Below are 20,317 nucleotides of genomic sequence, written 5' to 3'. Positions count from 1 at the left end.
GCCAGCGGAGAGCCCCCGCACCGCCGCGCCGCTCAGGAGAGGAAGAACGGCCGCTCCCTGCCCTTCCTCGACGGCACCCTCCTCCCCGAGATCGCTTTATTTTTTGGGGAGGTGGGATATATAAGGCTGCGAGATGCGTGTGCGGCCCCCCCCGGTGTTTCGCATCCCGGCCCCGTGCGCCCCCTACGCGCGAGCGCGGCGCGGCGCACCCCTCTCTCCCCTACCCCCGCCCGCCGGGCCGGGAAATAAATAAATAAGTGCGTGTGGCTTTTGAACTGCCCACAGACTGTCACAGGGAAGGGGGGAGGGAGCAGAGAGAGGGAGGGGGGAGAGTGAGCGAGAGCGAGAAATGCAGAGGCAGCAGCCGCGGTAGCGGCGGCAGTGCTCCAGCAGCAGCGCGAGGCACTCCGCGCCCGGCGAGCGAGCGGCAGCCGCAGCGCACAGCGGCTCCGGGCTGCGCGGGGCGGGCGGCAGCGCGGCACAGGCACAGCGAGAGCGGCAGCGGCAGCACGCGGGGTAAGGAGCGGCGCGACCCGCGCGTGGCGATGGGCAGCGGCTCGGGGGGCTCCGCGCCCGCCGTGCTTTATCCCTCCCGCGCGGTGCGGGGATGTGGGGAGAGCTGTTCCTCGAGAGAGGGACGGCGCCCGGGAGAGGCTTCGAGGCACAAAGCGGAGCGAGGGCGATGCCGTGGGGTTTAAATGCCCGACGGCGCTTTCTCGAGGGGGGGCAGGAAGAGATGGGTGTGGTGGGAACGAGCGGATTTTGCGCCCCGTTTCTTAACAATGAGCGGAGAAAACCACAGCGCAGCCCCGAACCCCTCGGTGGGAGCGGGGCGCGGGGCGGGGGGGCTCGTTGTGGGGGAGGCAGCGCGACGGTTCCCGGCCGGGCGGGCCCCCCCGGCACCGAGTGCTGGACGCGGTAGCGGGTGGGTGGATGCCCGCGGGGTATCGGGGTGCGGGGGGCTGCGCTGCCCCAGCGCCCGGCTCCCATCCTCGCGTACCATGAATATTCATCGAGCGCCTTCTTCTCCTTCCCCCAGTAGATCCCTTCCCACCGTTTTTCACCCCTCTTCCCCCATCTCGCCCCCCGGGAAGCCGCACACCCCCAGCAGCCCGCTGCCTTCTCCCCTCCATCTCTCCCCACGAACACGCGAGTCCTCGCCCCGCCGCCGGGCACACGCACGACATCCCCCCCCCAGCCTCGACCCACTGCCGCGCGGGGGGGCCGCCAGCGCCCGCTCCTTTGTCTCTGCCCAGCGCATGCGCGGGGCGGGGGCGCGGGGCCCGCCCCGTCGGGGATCGGGCCCGGGGAGGAACAAAGCCGCCCCCCATCGCCCCCCGCCCCTCCTCGAGGGACCTCAGGGGAGCCCCCCGGCCCCTCGCCGCGCAGTGGAGAGATGATGGAGCTCCGCCGCACCCCCCAGCGCGCTCCCCACACGCGGTGCGCATCTCGCGCGGTGCTATTTCTAAAGCAGCGCCGCCCCTTCTCTTCCCCCCGACCCCGCGAAATGGCCCCTCGGCGCCGATGGAAAATGGGGAAGGCCCCCCTCCCTGGACCGAGGGAGCCTGTGTCGTCCGCACTCGGGTCCTTTCGGCGGTGATTTCCGCGCTGCGGTTCCACCCCGCGCAGCGATGCGGCCGCGCCAGGGGGAGCCACCCGTGTGCCCGCAGCCCCCGAGCATCCCCCGCTGCTGGGGGGGAGCTCTCCGCAGGAAGATTTTCTCAGTGCGACATCTTGGAATCTCTTTTGTTCGAATGGTTGCGTCTCGCTATCGGCGCTGCTGCTCGTCCTTCCTCCACCCCACTGGGTGCCCCTGCCCCAAATTGCGACGCGTGTTTCTGTGTGTGGTGGGCACTCTGCAGCCTGCTGTAATGGGTTGATTTTGTCAGCAAATGACTTGTCTGTTTCCGACGAGAGAAGTGATGTGCTCGTCAAGCGCAGAGATGACAAAAGAATGGTGCGAGTGGGATCCTCGTGAGGGTGGCCATGGGTTTGACTGCTTCCCCCATGAGCAGTAGTCAGGTTCTATAGATGCCTGAAGTGCAGAGCAATGAACTACCGGTTCACAGCCCAGCCCTCAGCCTTCCAGGTGGCCATCTGGGTTACCTGCCCTGGGGAACCTGCTTTAGAAGGCTGTTGGACTCTGTGATCGCCGGAGGTCCCTTCCAACTCCCATGGTTCTGTGATTCTCTGATTAGCTGGAATGCACCTGCCCCAAGGCCTCGGGTCACGATCCCTCTGTGTTCCCAGCTGAGGCCACTTCTGGAGCCCTCACACATTCCAGTGCCACCTCTCTGCCTTCCAGGTGCCGCCCAAACTCCGGACACGGGGTTGGGGTTAGGAATGCCATGTGGCAGAGATGCGGCACCAACTGCTGCTGTGGGGCGGTCCCCAGGAGACGCTGCCCTGCAGCCCCTTTGTGTCCAGGGGTGTTGGGTGTTGGGGTGCTGCCCCGAGCTTTCACTGGGGTGGAAGGGAGAGGCAGAGGCGGGGGTGACCAAAGGGCTCGGCACCGCTGTTCCTACTCATTGTCTTGCGGAGTGCCACGCGAGTGAGCAGCGTTGCTTTGTGATCTTTGTGGCGGTGGGATTGTGTGCCATGAGTATTTTCTTTAGCGGGGCTGTTCAGGTTTCACTGAAGAGCACTGATGTTCTCTGGATGGAACAAACCCAAAGAGATGGGAAATTCATGGTGGCTCTGCCTGTTCCTGTGTGCTCCATGTATGAGACAGCCGATTGTGTAATTTTGGGGATTTGCTACACGCCGCTGCCAAGAAGCAATCACGCAGCCCTTTCTTCTGCTGATAGGAATCTCTGAGAGTATCACATCCAGTTAAATGGAATCGGCGTTAGAATGGTTCATCTACCGGTGCTGTTGTTACATGAAGCAATGATTTGGTGTTGGCTTTTCTTTTTTCTTCCTCCTCTCTTTCCATCCTTATTTGCATTTGAAGTACAATAGCCGCTGCTATAGGAACACAGTAGTAAGAGATGGGTTTGTCTCAGAGCGGGCACACCTTTGGAGCACACTCCTCCATGAGATTCCAGAATCTCTCCATAATTTCAAAGCTGCCTCCAGACCTGTCCTTAAACATTTGTCTGTTTTGATCCTTCCACATGAGGTCTCTGCAATAAATTGTATTTTCCGAGTGAGCCCTCTTGTGTGTGTGCTGTGTTCCACTGAGAGCTTTGCCCAATGCAGTGAACCACAAACCATGAAAGGGCATCTTGATGCTGAACGAGGCTCAGTCCTTGCCTTGTGCTGGCATCCGCACGTGGATGGGGCACTCGGAGCTGGCACAGCGAAGGGGCTGCAGGGCAGAACCAGGCATTGCCATGGCATCGTGGGAGAACTCTTGTGTGGCTGCATTTGCAAGAGTCTGGCTACCATTCAGCTGCTAATGATTCGGAAACTTGATGGAAACAGAAATTGTGGAGTATTTCTTTCTGGGAATGCTGTGTCTGTATGTACAGATTTGTATTAAAACCCCCGGTGTAGACTTAGGTCTGTAGGTGTGAGTGTAGTGTCCTTGGGCACGCTACAGATTTGATGGTTAATGCCTCAGTTCTGCAAGTAAGAAAAATGGATGCTATTCAAATGTAACAGATTTATCGACCCATAATTGAGGCCCCACCTTCCTTCCTACAAAGGCCATTTTGAACTTCTACATCTATCAAGACAGCTTCATAAGTAAAGAGACAAAGCTTAGGAGGGGCTCGGGTTGTTGCTTCTGTGTCAATCAGGAATGACAAGAATGAGGTAACAACTAGAGAAATCAAAGAAATTCCTGAAATCATTAGAGACTTGAAAATAGAAACCATATGTGGCATAATAGAGGTTTCATGCATTAGTAGGAAATGCTTTCAAGATTAACAAAAGTGCAGGGGGAAGGAGGGGGGAAACACCTCGTGCAGAATGGAGAGAGCTTCAAAGTCTTCTCTGCAGCATCTCGCATCCCACAGCTGTCCTTAAAGCGTGATGCCAGCTAAGCTTCTTACTTCAAGATGGAGGGATGTGGTTATTATAAAAATGTAACCATTGGTTATGTGATATGAAAATTCCCAAGTTCAAAATAGAAACCCGTTGATAACAACATGATTCCTCAGACATGAAAGATTCCCAACTTGCCACAGTCTGAAAAAGAAATCCTTTGACTTTTTTTCAACACACCAATAAATGTAAAGAGATACTGATTTTTACCACATGTGGAATGGTCAGGTTTCGCCTGGGGGCAAGATGTGTAGTAACTCCCTCTTAAGTTCGGTTAATGGAATTTAAGTCTGAGGAAACAGTTTTATTAATAAAACCCTTCTGTCTTAGGATATAAATCGGAGGCAGATCTCTTTTGATGTGCTTGGCGTTGTGTTCTGCAGAGAAGAACTGAAGCAGCCTGCATTGCTGACCCAGCTTGCGGGGTGTTGGCTGCCAAGCACAATGTGGTAGTGCTGGGAAAGACACATGCTTTGGGGTCATGTGTTGCATAGTTTTGGGTTTAGCCTGGTAATAGTGCCACAGGGATTTATTTTATTTTATTTTTTACCCTGTAAGAATTTGAATGTATTTTCAAAAGATACAATTTTATGAGCAATTCCCTAACTGCTCTTCAGAGTGGCATCCACTTGGCACTTGGTGTAAATTGCTGGGCTGATGGTAAGAGCTTCGCTTTGATGAACGACTTGCTGAACGTGCAATAAGACTGGGCGTTAACCTGCTACCTTTTACTGCTTGCAGAAGTATGTTGATGCAGGCTTGCTCATGAGGTCATGGTGCTGGTTGTAGTACCTACTATGCAATGCCGTCAAGAGGTCATGAACACAACATTGAAACGTAACTTTTTACTCCAGGCAAAAACGAAACAACTGCTGTGGCAAACCTTCCCATAGGGTTACTTTTAATGGCAGAAGTGTCTGCCCTCATGACTTTTTATAACAAAGGGAAGCTGCTCCTGTTCAAGTAGTAAAAAGAGAAAGCTGCTGGCCATCTTCTGTTCCAGTGGTCCTGAAGTGTTCAATGGGATACAAAGGCTAAAGCCTGTTTTGTCAGATTATTTTCTTCCCTTACTGTTTTCCTTAAGGGATTGGCTGCTGAAGGAGGGGCTTACACTCAAAATTACAGCATGCCTTTATTAACTGTTTTAGGATAAAGCTGATGGTCGCATAGCAGAATGCCGTACAAATGCATCTGCCAGACATTTAAGATGGTTGCCGAACTGTGGAGAAGAAACGAAGCAGTGTTAGACAAAACAAAGAACACATCAACAATAATAGAAATGCTACATGTCTCGCTATCTTACTACCTTAGAGAAGCACGCACAAAACAAGACCAAATAACCATGGGGAAACTAGTGAGAACCCACAGTTACAAAAGAACATGGGAGAGTAGAGTCATGACAAAACACTTTGGTACAGCTGTTTATCCAAGATAGGCTGGAGCCTGAGAAATGCTGCATCAGCTTCCTGTAATCACAATTACTCAAATCAGTTAAGCATGTCATCCTAGGAGAAAACCAAAACAAGTGAAAAAACAGGCTGAAGGTGGTACAAAACCAGGAGTCTGCAAATGGAGAGGGTGAATCTTGTCACTGCTAGACATGGTGCTCAGGTAACGGTGGCGTTCCTCACCAGTATGCAGTTTCCTGTTGGTTGTACTTTGGCCAGCACTGGTAAGTGCATGACTGACTGCTATTACCGGTTGCACTAAGCTGGTCGGAGGAAGCAAATTCAGTGAGCTCTGGTATGGCGAATGCAGCTCTTCTGGGTTTCTTGCCTTCACAGCAAAGAGAAATAAGGAGGACTTTCTAGCTGCTCTAAACAACAGGTTTCTCCAGCAGATAGGCCAATAAAGTGGAGCAGTACCATTCAGCTTGGTGTGCGTGCTGTGAACCCCTGAGTGTGCGGCCCACTGGGAGCAGCTGGTCTCACTGAGGGGTTTGCAGGAGAGCTGCTTGCTGACTTCTGCTTTCCTTTCCAGATCTATGAGTCCTGTGAGGGGAGGGACACAACAGGTTCCCAGAGAGTGAAAATGAAAATCTGGCCAGATTTCCCAGTTTCTTCCATTCCATCCTTTGCTTGAGTGGGAGTAGAACACAGTGGGGTTCATAGCTTTATTTCGCTTGGAGCTTTCACTAGGAGCACGTATAGTCAGTGAGGACTCCACAGTGTACCTGAGTACTTGGGATAATCTCTGAGCCTCTACTTCAAGTACATAAATTAATGGAGTGAAGAGAATGTGGTGACTTTTCCCTTATCTGATGCAGCTGGTATATACTCTGCATAACTCCAGCATTCGTAGCCAAGAGCATCCTGATGTCTATAGGATGTAAGAGGTCAAGGAATGTGTGAAGGTTTTCTGTTGGATCTGATGCTGTTGATGGGTACAGATTTTGGTAGGAACGATGTATTCGTTTTCTGTTCCTGTACTGTGCATTTCTCCTTTCCTGCCCTCAGAGATACTCATCTTGAAGAAAACCATTCTACAGTGCAGATGTATTAGCAGAACCCTTTTTAAGCTGCTTGTGGATATGTGATGTTCCATCAGTATCCTAATTGCTAAAATAACCATTTTAGTGTTAGACTCCGTGCCCATCTCCCTAGGTGATGTTTAGTAGAGCATTCAGCTTTCTGTGTAGTGGCCCAAGCTTTACCTCCAGTTGCTTTGAACTGATGACACTGCCTTTGTGAATGGCACTTTCAGAACCAAACTAAGCCAGTGCTGCCCTATGCACTTAAGTACAATAGCTCACCTGCATGTACTCTTTACTGGTGTGTGTAATATTAAAATCTACAACAATGCTCAAGAAAGTGAACATTACAGTAGTTTTTCTGTAAGCACAAGAATAATTAGTATGTCACTGGAAGTTCAACTCTCATCCTCTTCTCTGGACAAGCCAGCTAAGGATGGATTCACGAACAAACTATTGACAGCAATGGCAACAAAAGAGTGGCACTCCTCGTGGCCTCTCATTCCTGGCCAAACAGTGCAGTGTATTGGCAAACCACAAAGCCATAATGTCTTGAAAGTGTCTTCAGTTCTGAGGTAGTTCCTGTTACTAAGGGTTCAAACTACACTGCAAATCACCTACAGGTATTTGTTCCTGTAAACATCTCTTGAAACAATGCTGTTACCAAGGCGTTATGGAGAAAAGCAAACATATCGAATCAACAAATGACGAATATAATGGATCCCCCTTGCTCGAAACAGGCTAAACATTATGACATTTTAGACTTGCCACCTCCATTCTGCTATGGAGCTGGTGCATGGAGGATGGTATTGAGGGAAATGAAGTGGCTTTGTGTGCCCTCTCGCAGCCATTGACTACGTGAGCCCTTCACAATCTAAAACACAGATATAAGAGGGAGAAAAGAAGGAGTGAAACATCTCACCGGTCCTGTACTAACAGATTTGTGGTTAAGAAAAAAGTGAATCCAAGACTTTGCTTTGAAACAATGGCAGCAAATTTAGGGTCTGAGAACAGAAATATTTATCTAGCAGCTTTTATTTCTACTTCAAATAAGAAGCTCTTTTGCACACTTGCTTCTGGTCAAAGAAGCTACTCCATATATTTTCTTATAGAAACATTGCATTATCCCTTATGTATCTCAGTGCATACCACATCCTTCTAAGTGTGTTGCAGTAAAAAAAAATCAAATGTCTTCAAGCTAGTACTTCTAATTAATATTTTTTTCAGCAAACTTTGTCTCTGTCCTTCCTTGTATTCTTGGGGTAGATAACGTTTTTTTTCTATTATTTCAGTTAATCATCATTCCAGTTATGTCGGTGTTTCCCTTGACTGTCCTCTCTAGAAGTCCGTATTTTCAGCTGTGAACTAACACAACGTGCTTCACAGAACATCTTGTTAATCACACGCTAACATGAAACATGTGCATTAGCAGGTGTACAGAATGCAGTATGATCTATGCCGTAAGATTAAGTGTAGTCTCATTCCCTGTCATAAGCAGGAATATGTGTACAGAATGACTTATTGAAAACTTTAATTTTAAACTCTTAAACTCATAATGTTAGCAGACCCCAACTTTTTGCATGGATATGGCTGCTAAATGTAGATTTCCAGTAGAATGAGATCATATCAACATGAGAACTTGATCTTAAACAACGCTTTATGCAAATCTTATGGAATATAGACAGCTTGGAGCTCTTCCAGCCCAAAGCATTCAACGCTTTTAACTTTTTATCACTTGAAAAACATATTCATGTGGTTTCTCCTGCTGACTGGAAGGGAATTAGATTCTTTTTTTTCTTTTTACTTGATACTTTAGTTTTAAGCAAAATGGGCTCAAGACTAAATGAAAAAAAATCTGTTGGCTTGCCTTGTCGGTCTTGTTTTCTAGAGGAACTAGACTTGTTTGATTCCTGTAGGACATTAAACAAATTGCCGCAAGATCACAATTAAACTACATTAGTGAGTTGCAAAACCTTCCAAAGCACATATTCAGGGGAAATGTTTGCTATTACAATAGGCAAAACTCATCTGTCAAGTTGTGGCTTTGCTGGGCTACATATTGCGTGAAGGCCAGTAGCTGGCCTGAGTTTCTTACATAGAGAAACCTTTCTTTGGATCCACTTCTTATTGCTGGAAATTTCCATTGTGCCTCGATAAAGCATCACATCTATAAATAATAGAGACAACAACACAATTGCTGTGCAAATTCATTATGAATGCCATCAAGATGAGTACCATGTTCAGGCCAAATGAATTAATGATGGCAAATGTATACACCTGTTTTTTCCTAAAGTATAGCTTTGGTTACAAGGACCCTGGTTTTTTTGGGTTGGTTTGCTGGTTTTTTTTTTTTTTTTTTTTTTTTTTTTTTTTTTTTTTTTTTTTTTGAGTCATAGCAAATTTCTGCAGTACTTCCTGATCCTGAAGTTCCTTTCCAACACCTCTGGGGTCTGGCTGCAGGCCCACAGCGGGTCCCTCACAGCATTATGGCCATTCTGCTCCTGAACTGCAGGATCTCTTGCCTGTCCCACCCTGCTTGTCCAGAAACCCCTCCTCTGAGTAGCCTCAGGGACTCCCCCAGGGAAGAAAGACCTCTGGCCAATTGAGTTGCCTTCTTAAAGCAAACACATGGAATGAGACTCATTTGGAGTTTTCTGTGCTGTGTTGCAAACACAGTGGCTTTGGTGGGACTATCTCTAGGGCACACTTGGTCTGAAGTACCAGCTGTCGGCTGCTGTGCTTGCAATGATCATTGTCTCTCTACACTGGAAAGGAGACCGAACACCTAACTTAATTATTACAAATGCCCTGTTTCATCTTAATTAATCTAGTGGTATGATTCTGCTTCCCCGATCTAATTAGCTAGGGAGACAGTTAAATATAACTTCGTGTCTCTCTGAACATTTAGCTGTTCATGGTTAAATCTGCCCACAGTTCCTAAGAGACTGTTCACACAGCTGGGAATACCTCCCGGTCACCCTTCATCTGAAATGAAAAATAGAAGGAGCTCATCTTAATTAATATGGGGGAATAAGTTTTTATGTTAACAGTACATCTCATAACTTCCAGTCACCTTCAAATCTCTCATGAAGACAAGGAGGCATCTCTCTGTTCTACCACAAAGGACTGGCAAGCGATTGTGCTCTATGTAAGAAATGTGGTAACCGATGTTCAAGCAGATAAACATGACTTTAGGCTGTGTGTGGAAAATATTTGTCCTTTGCTCTGTAACAGATGGAAGATGGCCAGTAACCTAGATTAAAATGACAAGAATAATTTGAAATTAATAAATCACTGTAAAAATAATTTTCTATGGAAACATTTCTAAGAAATACTAGTCTGTAGCCACATGGTTAGAATAACCATAAAGAAGATTTTGTTGACCAGTGATATGCAAAAATACTTCATGTTGTGCTAAATGTTTGCTACCAAAGTAAGAATAAATTGATTTGTCACTATCCAAAAATGGACAGTTAAGAATTTCCTTTCATGTACTATGCATTGGACATTTAAACATATTACTTTCATGGGTCATGTGCAACATAAAAGACACCATTCAAATGAGTGTCCGTGTAAACAATGTGAATGATCAATGGAATCTGTGAAAGGAAAAAATGAACAGGTTGGCTTTGAGCGGTGTAAAGAAGATAATAATTATTTTAAGACCAGGTAAGTTTCACCAGCAAAACATCACTTCAGTGTAAGTCATTGTGCCCTGAGGTAAGAAGGGGGATTGTTCACACTGCTTTTGAGGTCCCTGCCAGCCCTGCAGTTTGTGGGATGAGGCACATGAGGGACCTTTGGAGTGAGCTTGTTCTGGAGTGCAGGGAAATTAGTTCCATTGAAAGAAAGCCATTCCCAAATGTACCAATTCATTAGCAATCTGTCTGAGCTCTCTTAAAATAGAGATCAAAGATAAACTGCTAATATGAAATGCACAAATAAAGCTTTTCTGAAGCTGGTACAAAGAAATTTAATTTATTGATTCTGGACAGCACAGGCTGTTAGATCTCTGTTGAGTAGTTCTGACAGAATGCTTGAAATGTGCTGTATGTTTGAGGCCACTCTTCAAATTGGGGCTGATGTAAAAGAATGGGAGTAAAGCTTGCGAAAATTACTGAGGCTTTTCAGTTCCTAAATTTTATTTCAAGATGATGATATGTAGTCACGTGGGTACACTTGAAACTTCTGCTGTGTAAGTCCAGAATGAAATGTTGTAACTGTAGCTGAGAACGGCTGCAATGCTGACTGGTATGACACTAGTACGTCCTTTGTTACTTAATCTATAGGCTGCAGAAACGTTTGTGGGGTTGTTCCACAGATGAGTGGAGGATCTAGCTGCGTAACAAAGGCTATACACACACTTTCACCACATGGCTGCTCAAACTTAATGGCATAATAACAATAGCTTTGAAGGTTAAGCCTGATATAAATTAGGCTCATTTCTAAAGAAATCCTTGGTGTGTATTCATAAATGGTTTTGAATAGACCTAATGTTTAGCTGAACAAACACCTCTGCATTCTGTTATGTGTGCAGGTGGGCAGCTGCAGTTGAAGTTCCTGAATCAATACAGGGGCTGCCCATTCTGCGGCTATTTGGGACTGAGTTTGAAATGAGTCTGCCTTTTGTACCTGAGGGCAACCTGAGATTTGTTTAGTTCCCATATGTGCTTACTGAAAATAATGCTGTGCTCTTTAGAAGCACTTGCAGGATTTGTGTGTATGCTTCTGCCTGATGAATCAGACTCTTGGCTTGTTGCCCATATCTTGGTGTTACTAGAGACGAGGAAATGCTCACCTTTGTTCGGCTGCTAATTGCCAGACTGCTCAGCTCGGTATGGATTTCGAGCCTCACACAACACTGTGTTGGCACCTCCGAGATGAATCTCTCATGGAAGGAGGCGTGTCTGAAAGCAGAGCTGGAGCTGTGGGCTTGATTCCACTTCTGGTACTTACCTTGTAGATCATGGAGCCCCTCCTTTAAATGTGATTGAGTTGTGCTAATAAAGTTGGACCTGTGAGCTGCTGGAATTGCAGGTTAATTGGGATGGTTTGGGTGGGCAGCACTGGTTGGGTCTTATGCTCTCGTGGGACACAGCAACACTTGTGTTTGCAATCATAATACACAAGCATTTCCCAAAACATTAAGCATTCTGTCATCTGCTTGCCTTTCTTCCTGAGTTCCTTTAAGAATAGTATTGATGTTGAAGGCAAGTTTCATGCTGCCTGAAGAGGAAGAAGAATTATCTTTTTAATCTGCAGAAGTACAATTTTCATGTTGAGTAGATAACTCAGAAAAGAAAAAAAAAAAAAGCCTTAGGTTAAGATTCCTTTAGTCAGAGACAAAATCCCTGGCATTAGATCTCACTAATATTAATAAGCTCATATAAACTGGCACAAAGGGCTGAGCAGACTATTTTTTTCCTCTACATGACAAACCAGCCTAGTATAAGGCAGCATGAGGGAAGGGAGAGTGGACTAGATGTACCAGGCCATCCTGCTATGTCAGGGTTTGGGACAGGGTAGGTAGAGGAGCACATTCTGGTGTGTGGTGGGCAGTGCTCTCTTGCTTCTCTACAGCAGAGCTCCCTGCAGGAGCTGCTGAATGAGTACGGTGGGCTAGGACGGTCATGGGGCTATGCTGCTCAAGGTGGGTTGGAGGCAACATCCTGCGTTGGAGTTTGCTGTAGTTCAGGGATGAGTCTGGTGTGAGTAAAACTGCTTTTTAGTACAAGCAGTCAGTACAAAAGATGAAGTGCTAAAAATGACCATATTGGAACCTAATTCAGGGAATATGCTCTAGAAAATCTGTGGATTATCTTCAAGTATTGTGCATATGCCAGTGTTTAAACTCCAGAGCTGGACTGGTTTGTTATAGAGAAATATCTGACATATATAAACCAGATATGGCTGGTGTAATTAATGCACTTCTACAAAAACCTGTTCTACTTAAGAGACAGGCCAGTGAAAATAAACATGAACTTTAAAATCAACACTCACATTTGTATTCCAGGACTGGAGTTTGCTTTTGAGACTAGTATCTGCCACAGTAGAATAGTGAACATTTCCATTTTCTACCATAATGTAACTACCCACAGTTCATAGAGGTTTGAGGTTTATGACCTAAAGTTTGCAATAGCATACAAAGCCTATGGACAAGGGAGTGTTAATTAAAGAAAGGCATATATCACATGCCTATAGGTAATACACCTTGATGATGTGCTGCAGTAAGAAAACTTGTCACGAAAAAAGGTAGTGTGAACTACTTGAAATTTGGATATATTTTAGTAGATTTTGTAGATTCCTGTGAAGTGCCACATCCAATGCATTTTTTTTTCACCAAATGAGAAGTATAATACTGATAGGAAGAAGGTTTAAATTAAATCCTATCAGCACTTCCTCATCAAGTGAAGAATGGTTTTGACTTTTTTTTTAAGAGATTTTATTTAAAAAATCTGAAATTTGAACAGGATAATGGAGCTGGCTGGGAATCTTCCAGTGAAATGTTTGCTGCTGGAAAATGTTTGAATTTTTACAGCTCAGCTTCTGTAGGAATAATCATATATATCTAGCTGATATAAAGGTCAGACTTACCCATTTTGGGCTAGTTAATCATTTAACATATAAGTAACCCATCTAGACAGCCAAGGTTCAAATTTTTGTTACTCATTCCAGGTGGTTGTTTAGATTTGTCTTCATGCAGCCAATGAGCAGCATATTCAGCAGACTGTTGTCCAGTCTTTGTTGGGTCAGTCTGAGCCTCTGCTGATGGAACTGACTGCTCCGTGCTCTATAAACTACTGACTGGCAGGAGAACATCTGTGGTCTGAGGTGTTGGTTGCTGAGGTTCAGTCTGAACCAGACAGAGGAAAGAGCTGAAATATCCACTCTTATAGATGAAGTGGTTCTATATAAGCAGAGGGCTTACACCCATGACTGTTTTTGCTTGTCCAACTGCAAAAGGTCATAAAAAAATGCCTCAAATACTGATCTTCTGGGGGACTGGAGAGCTTTTTGCTATGTAGCTGTAGTGCAAAACCAGTGTCTTTGTTTGAATTCATAAATTAAACATGCAGCCCTTCGGTTATTTTGCAGTGCTTGATTTGTAGAAGTTTCCAGGAAGATGTTCAAGTCCCCAAGTGCCAATTGAGTGCCTGGCACTCATCTTAACCAAGGAGCTGGTCCCACTACTTTACGCCGGGGCAAAACTCACAGGGTAGAAGTTTGAAATTTACGCTGCAAACTGCGAGATTTTTTACTTAAACGAGATCTAATTCCATCTGTGCTGTTAGATGCTTCCAGCAGCTCTTTTGGGTGTCGTGCTGCATGCTCCTCTGCTGGCTGTTTGTTCTTTCTGGCTGGACTCCTTCACTCCCAGCTGGGTGAGTGGGATCACCTCAGCCAGGGCTAAGCCAAGAGCCAGGCCAGCTGCAAGGGAAGGGAGTGGGCAGCCGGCCCGTCCCACTGGAAACAGCGAGCTGTTTGATTTGGCTTGGTTGTATCACCTAACTGCACATTCATCCCAAGGTTTTAATCATTTTTGACAACGTTCCACTAAGCATGTTTCTCATCTAAACCCACATTTTTAAGCGTACCTCTCTTATGAATGGAACATGGAAACATTAAATAATGGGTCTTAAAAAATTGCATAAACTTCTGCAAATTAAAAGCAATTGTGAAATTTTCCAGTAAAGTGCCTTTTGGTTTAAATTCTAATGAGTGAATTTCTGCAGTGCCAGAGATCTCAATCTGCCCCGTGATCACTGTATGTCCAAGCTGACAGCACAGTTCAGAGGTGATTTAACTATGGTCTGCAGTGACTGTCTACATCTCACACGTCAGTTTATGTTTTGCATAAAGTAGGACCAACTCAAGTCTTAGGCATCCTTTTTTTTTTTTTTTTTTTTTTAACCTTTAAAAGTTGTTTTGATTCAGGTCAAGCAAGCAATAACCCTTATGGTTTATATGGTAATTCTTTTGTTTACATTTGAGTTGAAACTAATGTGTGAAGCTCAGGTGTGAACAGTGTGGTAGCAGTTAGGAAAGAAATGCCTGGGAGCACCTGACACTTCTGGCCTTGGGCAGGAGCCAAACCACTGAAGGGATATTGCGATCCTGGCACTGCAGGAGAGCTACAGGAGGCTCACTAAATTCTTGCTTTAATGTTGTCTTTTGATTCACATATTAAAAGTAGCAAGTAGGTTGTAATGATAAAACCATCACATCAGGCTGACAGCTTGGGTTCATACTTTCAAGTGTTTCTTAACGTTCATTTAATGCTGACTGGGGGGAGTTGGGGGGATTTCCATCAGTTTTAATAAAGGGGACTAAAAAATTAATACTTAATACATAATTATAATCCCTTCAAAGGAGCTTTATATATATACATATATATAAGCCACTCATAGCTTTCTTCACAAGGTAAAGGGTTATTTAGTTCAGCTGTTTCATCTGTAATTCCTGATGCCCACTACAAACCAGGTCATTGAGGCTACAGATTATACTCCTCGATAGAGCAGCAAGGCAGCAATCGAGCTGTGTTGCACGTAGCAGATTGCTACACTAGTGGTGGGGTAGGAAATCCTTGCCATTGTAAAAGGGAACTTAGCGTTGTTTATGAAAAGTCTTATCCCGAAGATAGCTCATCAGCATAATTTATGAATGCGTGTAGTTTTGTCACTTAGCTCACTTCGATGATGGCCATAAAACTGAGCTTCAGTTTGTGCAGATTTTTGGAGTGATGTCTGCCGTGTCAGCCATTTGGCTGCAGGAGAGCTGTAACACTTGCTGGATGGAGGCGAGTCAGCTCTGCTGGCCAAACACGAGACTGTTTGTCAGGGCAGTGAGGGAAGTGCGCTGCTCTTGTGTAAAGCTCTGTTTTACGAGGAGACACTAGCTACTACATTAACTTTTTGTACAGTAGACACTAGCTACTACATTAACTTTTCGTACAGTAATCTGTCAGGTAATTCCTGCCTGCTAAAACTCCCTAAGAATTGTTTTCCACCATGTCCTGAGGCAATAGAGTAAGAGAGGATTATTGATGGGATTTTTGAGAAACTAACTGCAAGTGCATTTCTTTCCCAATTTTATCCTGAAATGGAGAGTTGTTGGACCTGTTTTAATCCGTCAGATCTACAGCTCTGGACCAGCACATTTCTGTTGGCTTATGCAGCAGCCATGAAAGTGGGGATATGCATGTAGTATGTCTGGTAGATTTACAAGTGCCAGAGTTAGCTCTGTTCCCGGCAGAACCACAGCCGTGCTCATGTGGAAGCTCTGTGCGAGCTAATTTTATCCTTCTGAGAATGTTTAGCAGCCCCTTGTAGAATTTCACATGTATTTTACCCTGCTACTTCCTCTAATGTGAGCACCAATATATTAGCATGCCTTGTGCCCCATGATTCTGCCTTGCAACTAGCTGTCTCAGTACTAATTTCAATGTTGCATTGCGTGGAGTATTAAGTATCCTTGTTCCATTCTTTTAAATTGAATTAAATTTAATAAAGATAGCATTTAAGAAAACAGTATTAAATATATGAGTTTCATTATAAAGTTAGATTTTGTGCATATGACTCTTCAGAAATGCTTGTAAAATCTAACAGTTCCTCTTAACTTCAGCTGTAGGTAATTGAATAGATACAATTACAACATGGAAACATGAAAAATGACAGCAACCATGGAAATCCCACTACCTTACATTCACACCCTTTTACAAATGGGTAACATTATAGGGACTGAATCTATCATACAAATGTGAATAGGCCTGGTGTCAGCCCTTCAGCACCGACAGACGGTACAAACTCCATTTATAGCAAAACAGTGTTTCCTCTGTTGCAAGGAACAGGACACTAACCCCTGTTTTCTACTAGTTTTACATCCATAAAACAAACTTGCATTGAACAAAGGAACTTAAGCTTGTAAAAAATGTGACGTAACTTAGATATCAAGTATAAGGCTCAGCATATCATCCCTGGAATGAATGCCAAAAGCCATCAGGAGAACAGGCTAACGGAAGCACTTGTCTGTAAGCAGCATTCTGGAGCAAAGCTGGGGGCTCACAAAGCTTTGAGGCCCAGGGCAGTGCCACGCTCCCCTTGGTGAGGGAGTTACACCCAGTGAGGTGTAGGAGCATGCCAGCTTCTCGCTTAATGCAAGTTTGATGGAAAACCCCTTCATTAAGAGGGCTCAGAGGGCTCTAGCATCTGTGAAAACTGCTGCCTCTGAGAGGAAGAAAGGTGCATCTTTGAGAAGAACTTTTTGAGATGAGGAAGAAACTATATTCCCTTCAAGCAGAAACTCAAGTGCTAATGATATCTAATCACTACAGTAATCTATCTGAATGCTAACAGTCCCCTGTGCTCTTTTGCAAGGACAAACATTTCTTTCTAAATCTCAACAAAGCGAGCTTCTAATGTGGGTCAAATGGAAATCCTGTTTATTAAAAAGCTGCTAAGGACAACTGAATTTTTAATTTCAATGGAAGAGTCTTCTCTGTGACCCTTGAAGGCATGCCAGTGGACTCTTCCAGCACATGCCTCACTAAACAACAAATGGATCACTGAGGTGCTTTAACAAGGATTGATGTGTCCACCCAATTAGAGGGATGTAAAGAGCAGTCCCTTGAAATTCTGGGTTCATTTGAGTTGCTCTGCAGTTTCCACAGTCTAGTACTAAAACATCACTTGATGGGTATTGCTGGCCTCAACAATTGGCTTGTGTGCATTGTCCTCACTCACAAGTACAAATTTTGTACAAATATTTCTCTTAGGAAGCATAAACAATAAAATGAAAAAACAAAACAAAACAATCCAGCAAGCATGAATATGAATAAGAAAGTCCAATCTGTCATTAGTGTCTGTATGCTGATTGAGGTCTTCTCCAAACCTAGAACTGCTACAAGCCTGATGGAGAAGACTGAAAGACTGATGACTTTCAGAAAACTGAAAACAGCTGTTTTCAGGGGCTTACATTTTCTCACTTCTACTTGAGGTAAATTTCTTCATGTCTAAAATATGTACAGTTTGGGGAGGTGAGAAGGTGTAATGCACCTTGTATAGCGAAATTAATGCAACTTGTCAGATGAAGCAGCGAATGGAAAATTCATTAAGTATTTTGAGACTGTTTCCTTTCTCTCTTGGAACATTGTTCCTAGTTTCCATTTTAACTGTACATGGAACTCGTGCTGCTTCAGAAATTATTTCCTCATGGCATTTTAAAGAAAACTAAAAATTTGGCTATGTTCTCACTATCTAGACTATTTACATTTCCAGGCAGATAATCCAGTTGTTTGCACAGAACAACATGAAGTAGCCAAACAAGGGACAATATGCAGATCAACAATAAAGCAAAGATCAGCATCTGTTTTGTTTTTCAACCAGCTGCCACTTCAAAAATCGTGGAATGCTTCAAGACTTCAGAGGGTGTCTTGCAGGTAATATTAAAGACTCACTCTGATAACATGTGGTTGCAATTTGAAACTCCTTGACCAGGCTTCCGGGAAAACTGTATTATGTTATTATGTTTTAAGATAGTTAGATACTGGCAAGTTAAATTTTATTTCTTAGAAAACAAATGAAACGCTGACTCATGAAAGAAATTGCCTAGGCCAAGCAATAAATCCTTACAAAACAGCCAGTTGAGATATTCAGCCTACTCTTACAGAGGGTGCCCTAACTCCTCCCCTCCTGCTGCTTCTTATCCCTTCAGCGTGATGTGAGTCTGAATAGGGAACTGTAACTTAACTGTGCCTGGTAACTATTTGCATTCAACAACAGTTATCTGTCCAGGTTGTATGGCATTTTGAAGCCTAACTCATCATGCGTGAAGCTCCTTACACTGAAGAGTTAGCAGTGCTCTAAAACATGTTGTCATAATGTAAAAGATTTTGCTTAGTTCTGTACATTTTATAAAAATTAGGCATTTGGTGTTACCATTCTCACTGAATAGCTTAAGAAACTTCGTAAAAAGCCTAATTTAAAAACCCTGACATATTCTGATGATGGAGAAAGCCAAACTCCTCAGTGTTCGTAATTACCCGCTGAGGATAATTAGCTGACCGTACTTGGGCATAGTTATCATACCTCAGATGCCGTAGAGATTAAAACAATCCGAGGATTTCTTTGAAGCCAAGTAAAACGAGAAGTGTGAGTTAGAAACAGACTGTGTAAGGTATTGCCTTCCCTCCTTGTATAACAGGAATTCAAATATATCATGTGTGCAGTGAAGCAGCGCATGATATTTCAAAATGCAGTAGATATTGAAGATTGATTTAAGCCACATTTACTGGAGCCAGTAACTTCAAGCTCAGATTTGTCTTTTAGCCAGGGAATATTCTTAGCTCATCTTTAGCCAATTCTTGATTTTTCTTACCCAGCATGACTTTATTTTATTAATAGATCCCTTGTGCTGGGGATGATTTGATCTCTTACTCTCACTGTTTATGTAATTGAGTCACTGACCCATTGTGGAAATTCGGTAGCATGCAGCTGTGATACGGAGTGTATGTGCCTTGTGTCACTGGCCTTTGTGTCCATAAACTCAAAAGCTGCTGCCTGGCCGTGATGCTGCTTGCCAAATCTGCCTGTTGCCAAGACCTTGAGAACAAAAATAATTGACACGTTTTCTTAAAATTTAGGCTTTTTTTTGTGTGTGTGTGCACGTGTATGTGTGTATGTCTGTTAGGCTTTCCCATTAGAGTGGGGAAAACGAAAAGCACAGCAAAATATTCTGGAATGACTTCAAAAAATATGCCGCTGCAGCAGTGACCAAGATCTCCATCTTTAAAATAACTGTAACAGAGTTAAATGCAGGAGTGAATGGAAAAGCAGATGAACCCTGTTCCTGTATTTAATCCATTCCTCTCTTCCAGTATGTGCTGTTTTTTGTAGTATTGGGGACTGTTTCACCTCTGCTCCTCTTGGGCAGCTGCTTCAGGGCTGAACCAACATAATGGGCAATTATTTGTTAGCTCTGATTACAGAATGCTCAAGTAATGAGAAAGGATAAACACTGATGAGGTAGGTTTAATAGAGAATAATGTGGATTTTTGTGTGTATTGTTTGTTGTTGTTGTTGTTTGCTTGTTTTTTGAACTGGAAAACTCCTTAACTGTTGAACAGAGTTCAGTGTTGGACCCAATCTAGCTGCCCCAGAGCCCTCCTGAATCTTGACCCAGCCTTTGTCAGGCCCTTTGGAGGCAGCATGCAGTACAGACCCTTCATCTAGTTCATTATGGAGACTGAAAAAAAGGACTGAAATCTAGCTGTATGAATTCAAGAGCACTGTGCTGCCCTGAACAATCTCCTTTTATCTTTCTCCTCCCATCCCCTTACTCCCTAAACCCCAAACTAAAATCCAGTAGCAGAGATCATTTCCAGCCGGGGCGCCCAGCACATCCTCTCTCCCAGTCCCCTCCAGGCTGATATCTCCCTGTCTGGCACTGCACTTCTGTGTTCCTCCTCGGAGGACGTTGTCCTTGTAGTTTGGCACTGACTGTCCTACCCCTTATCGCAGTAATGGGCTCCAACTAAAACATACAGAGCTCTCTCTAGTTAATTATTGGCACAGACACTTCTGCCGTTGAGCACCTCCCTTCCTCACTCTTCCCCTGAATTCTTGTCTTTGGGATGCAGGAGTTTTCTTGCAGCTCTTTTCCATCCCAGCTCTACTTCTTGTGCTACCCTGTGCTTCAGGTAGTCCCATTCCCTGCCTCGCCACATGCTCCCTATCACCCTCAGCTTCTCTTTTCGGTCCCTCCCTTTCCCTGAGTTTGCTCTTGGCTGAGCACAGTTCAGGTGAGACCCTGGCAGTGCTGCCAGCCCTCTTGGAAATATAGCTCCAGCAGACACAGCAAAGC

The 20,317-nt window shown here is 44.7% G+C and overlaps 1 protein-coding gene across 2 annotated transcripts in view; it reads left to right on the top strand.

Annotated features, from left to right (window-relative positions):
* The window catches only part of BASP1 (brain abundant membrane attached signal protein 1), a 48,746-nt gene continuing 28,764 nt past the window's right edge, over window positions 336–20,317 (top strand). The window contains exon 1 of one of the 2 annotated variants that reach the window (XM_021387308.1): window positions 336–516. Coding sequence is in view for 1 of the 2 variants with exons in the window: in XM_021387306.1 (XP_021242981.1) it covers window positions 5,560–5,601 (42 nt within the window). In the remaining variant the exon portion in view is untranslated. Of the gene's footprint in view, window positions 517–5,544; window positions 5,602–20,317 lie in introns of those variants that run through there. The other variant, XM_021387306.1, reaches the window with a different exon arrangement.

This window comes from Numida meleagris, chromosome 2 (assembly GCF_002078875.1).
Source record: "Numida meleagris isolate 19003 breed g44 Domestic line chromosome 2, NumMel1.0, whole genome shotgun sequence".
In the NCBI taxonomy this organism is placed as follows: domain Eukaryota; kingdom Metazoa; phylum Chordata; class Aves; order Galliformes; family Numididae; genus Numida; species Numida meleagris.
This window is presented reverse-complemented; position numbering and strand designations above follow the sequence as displayed.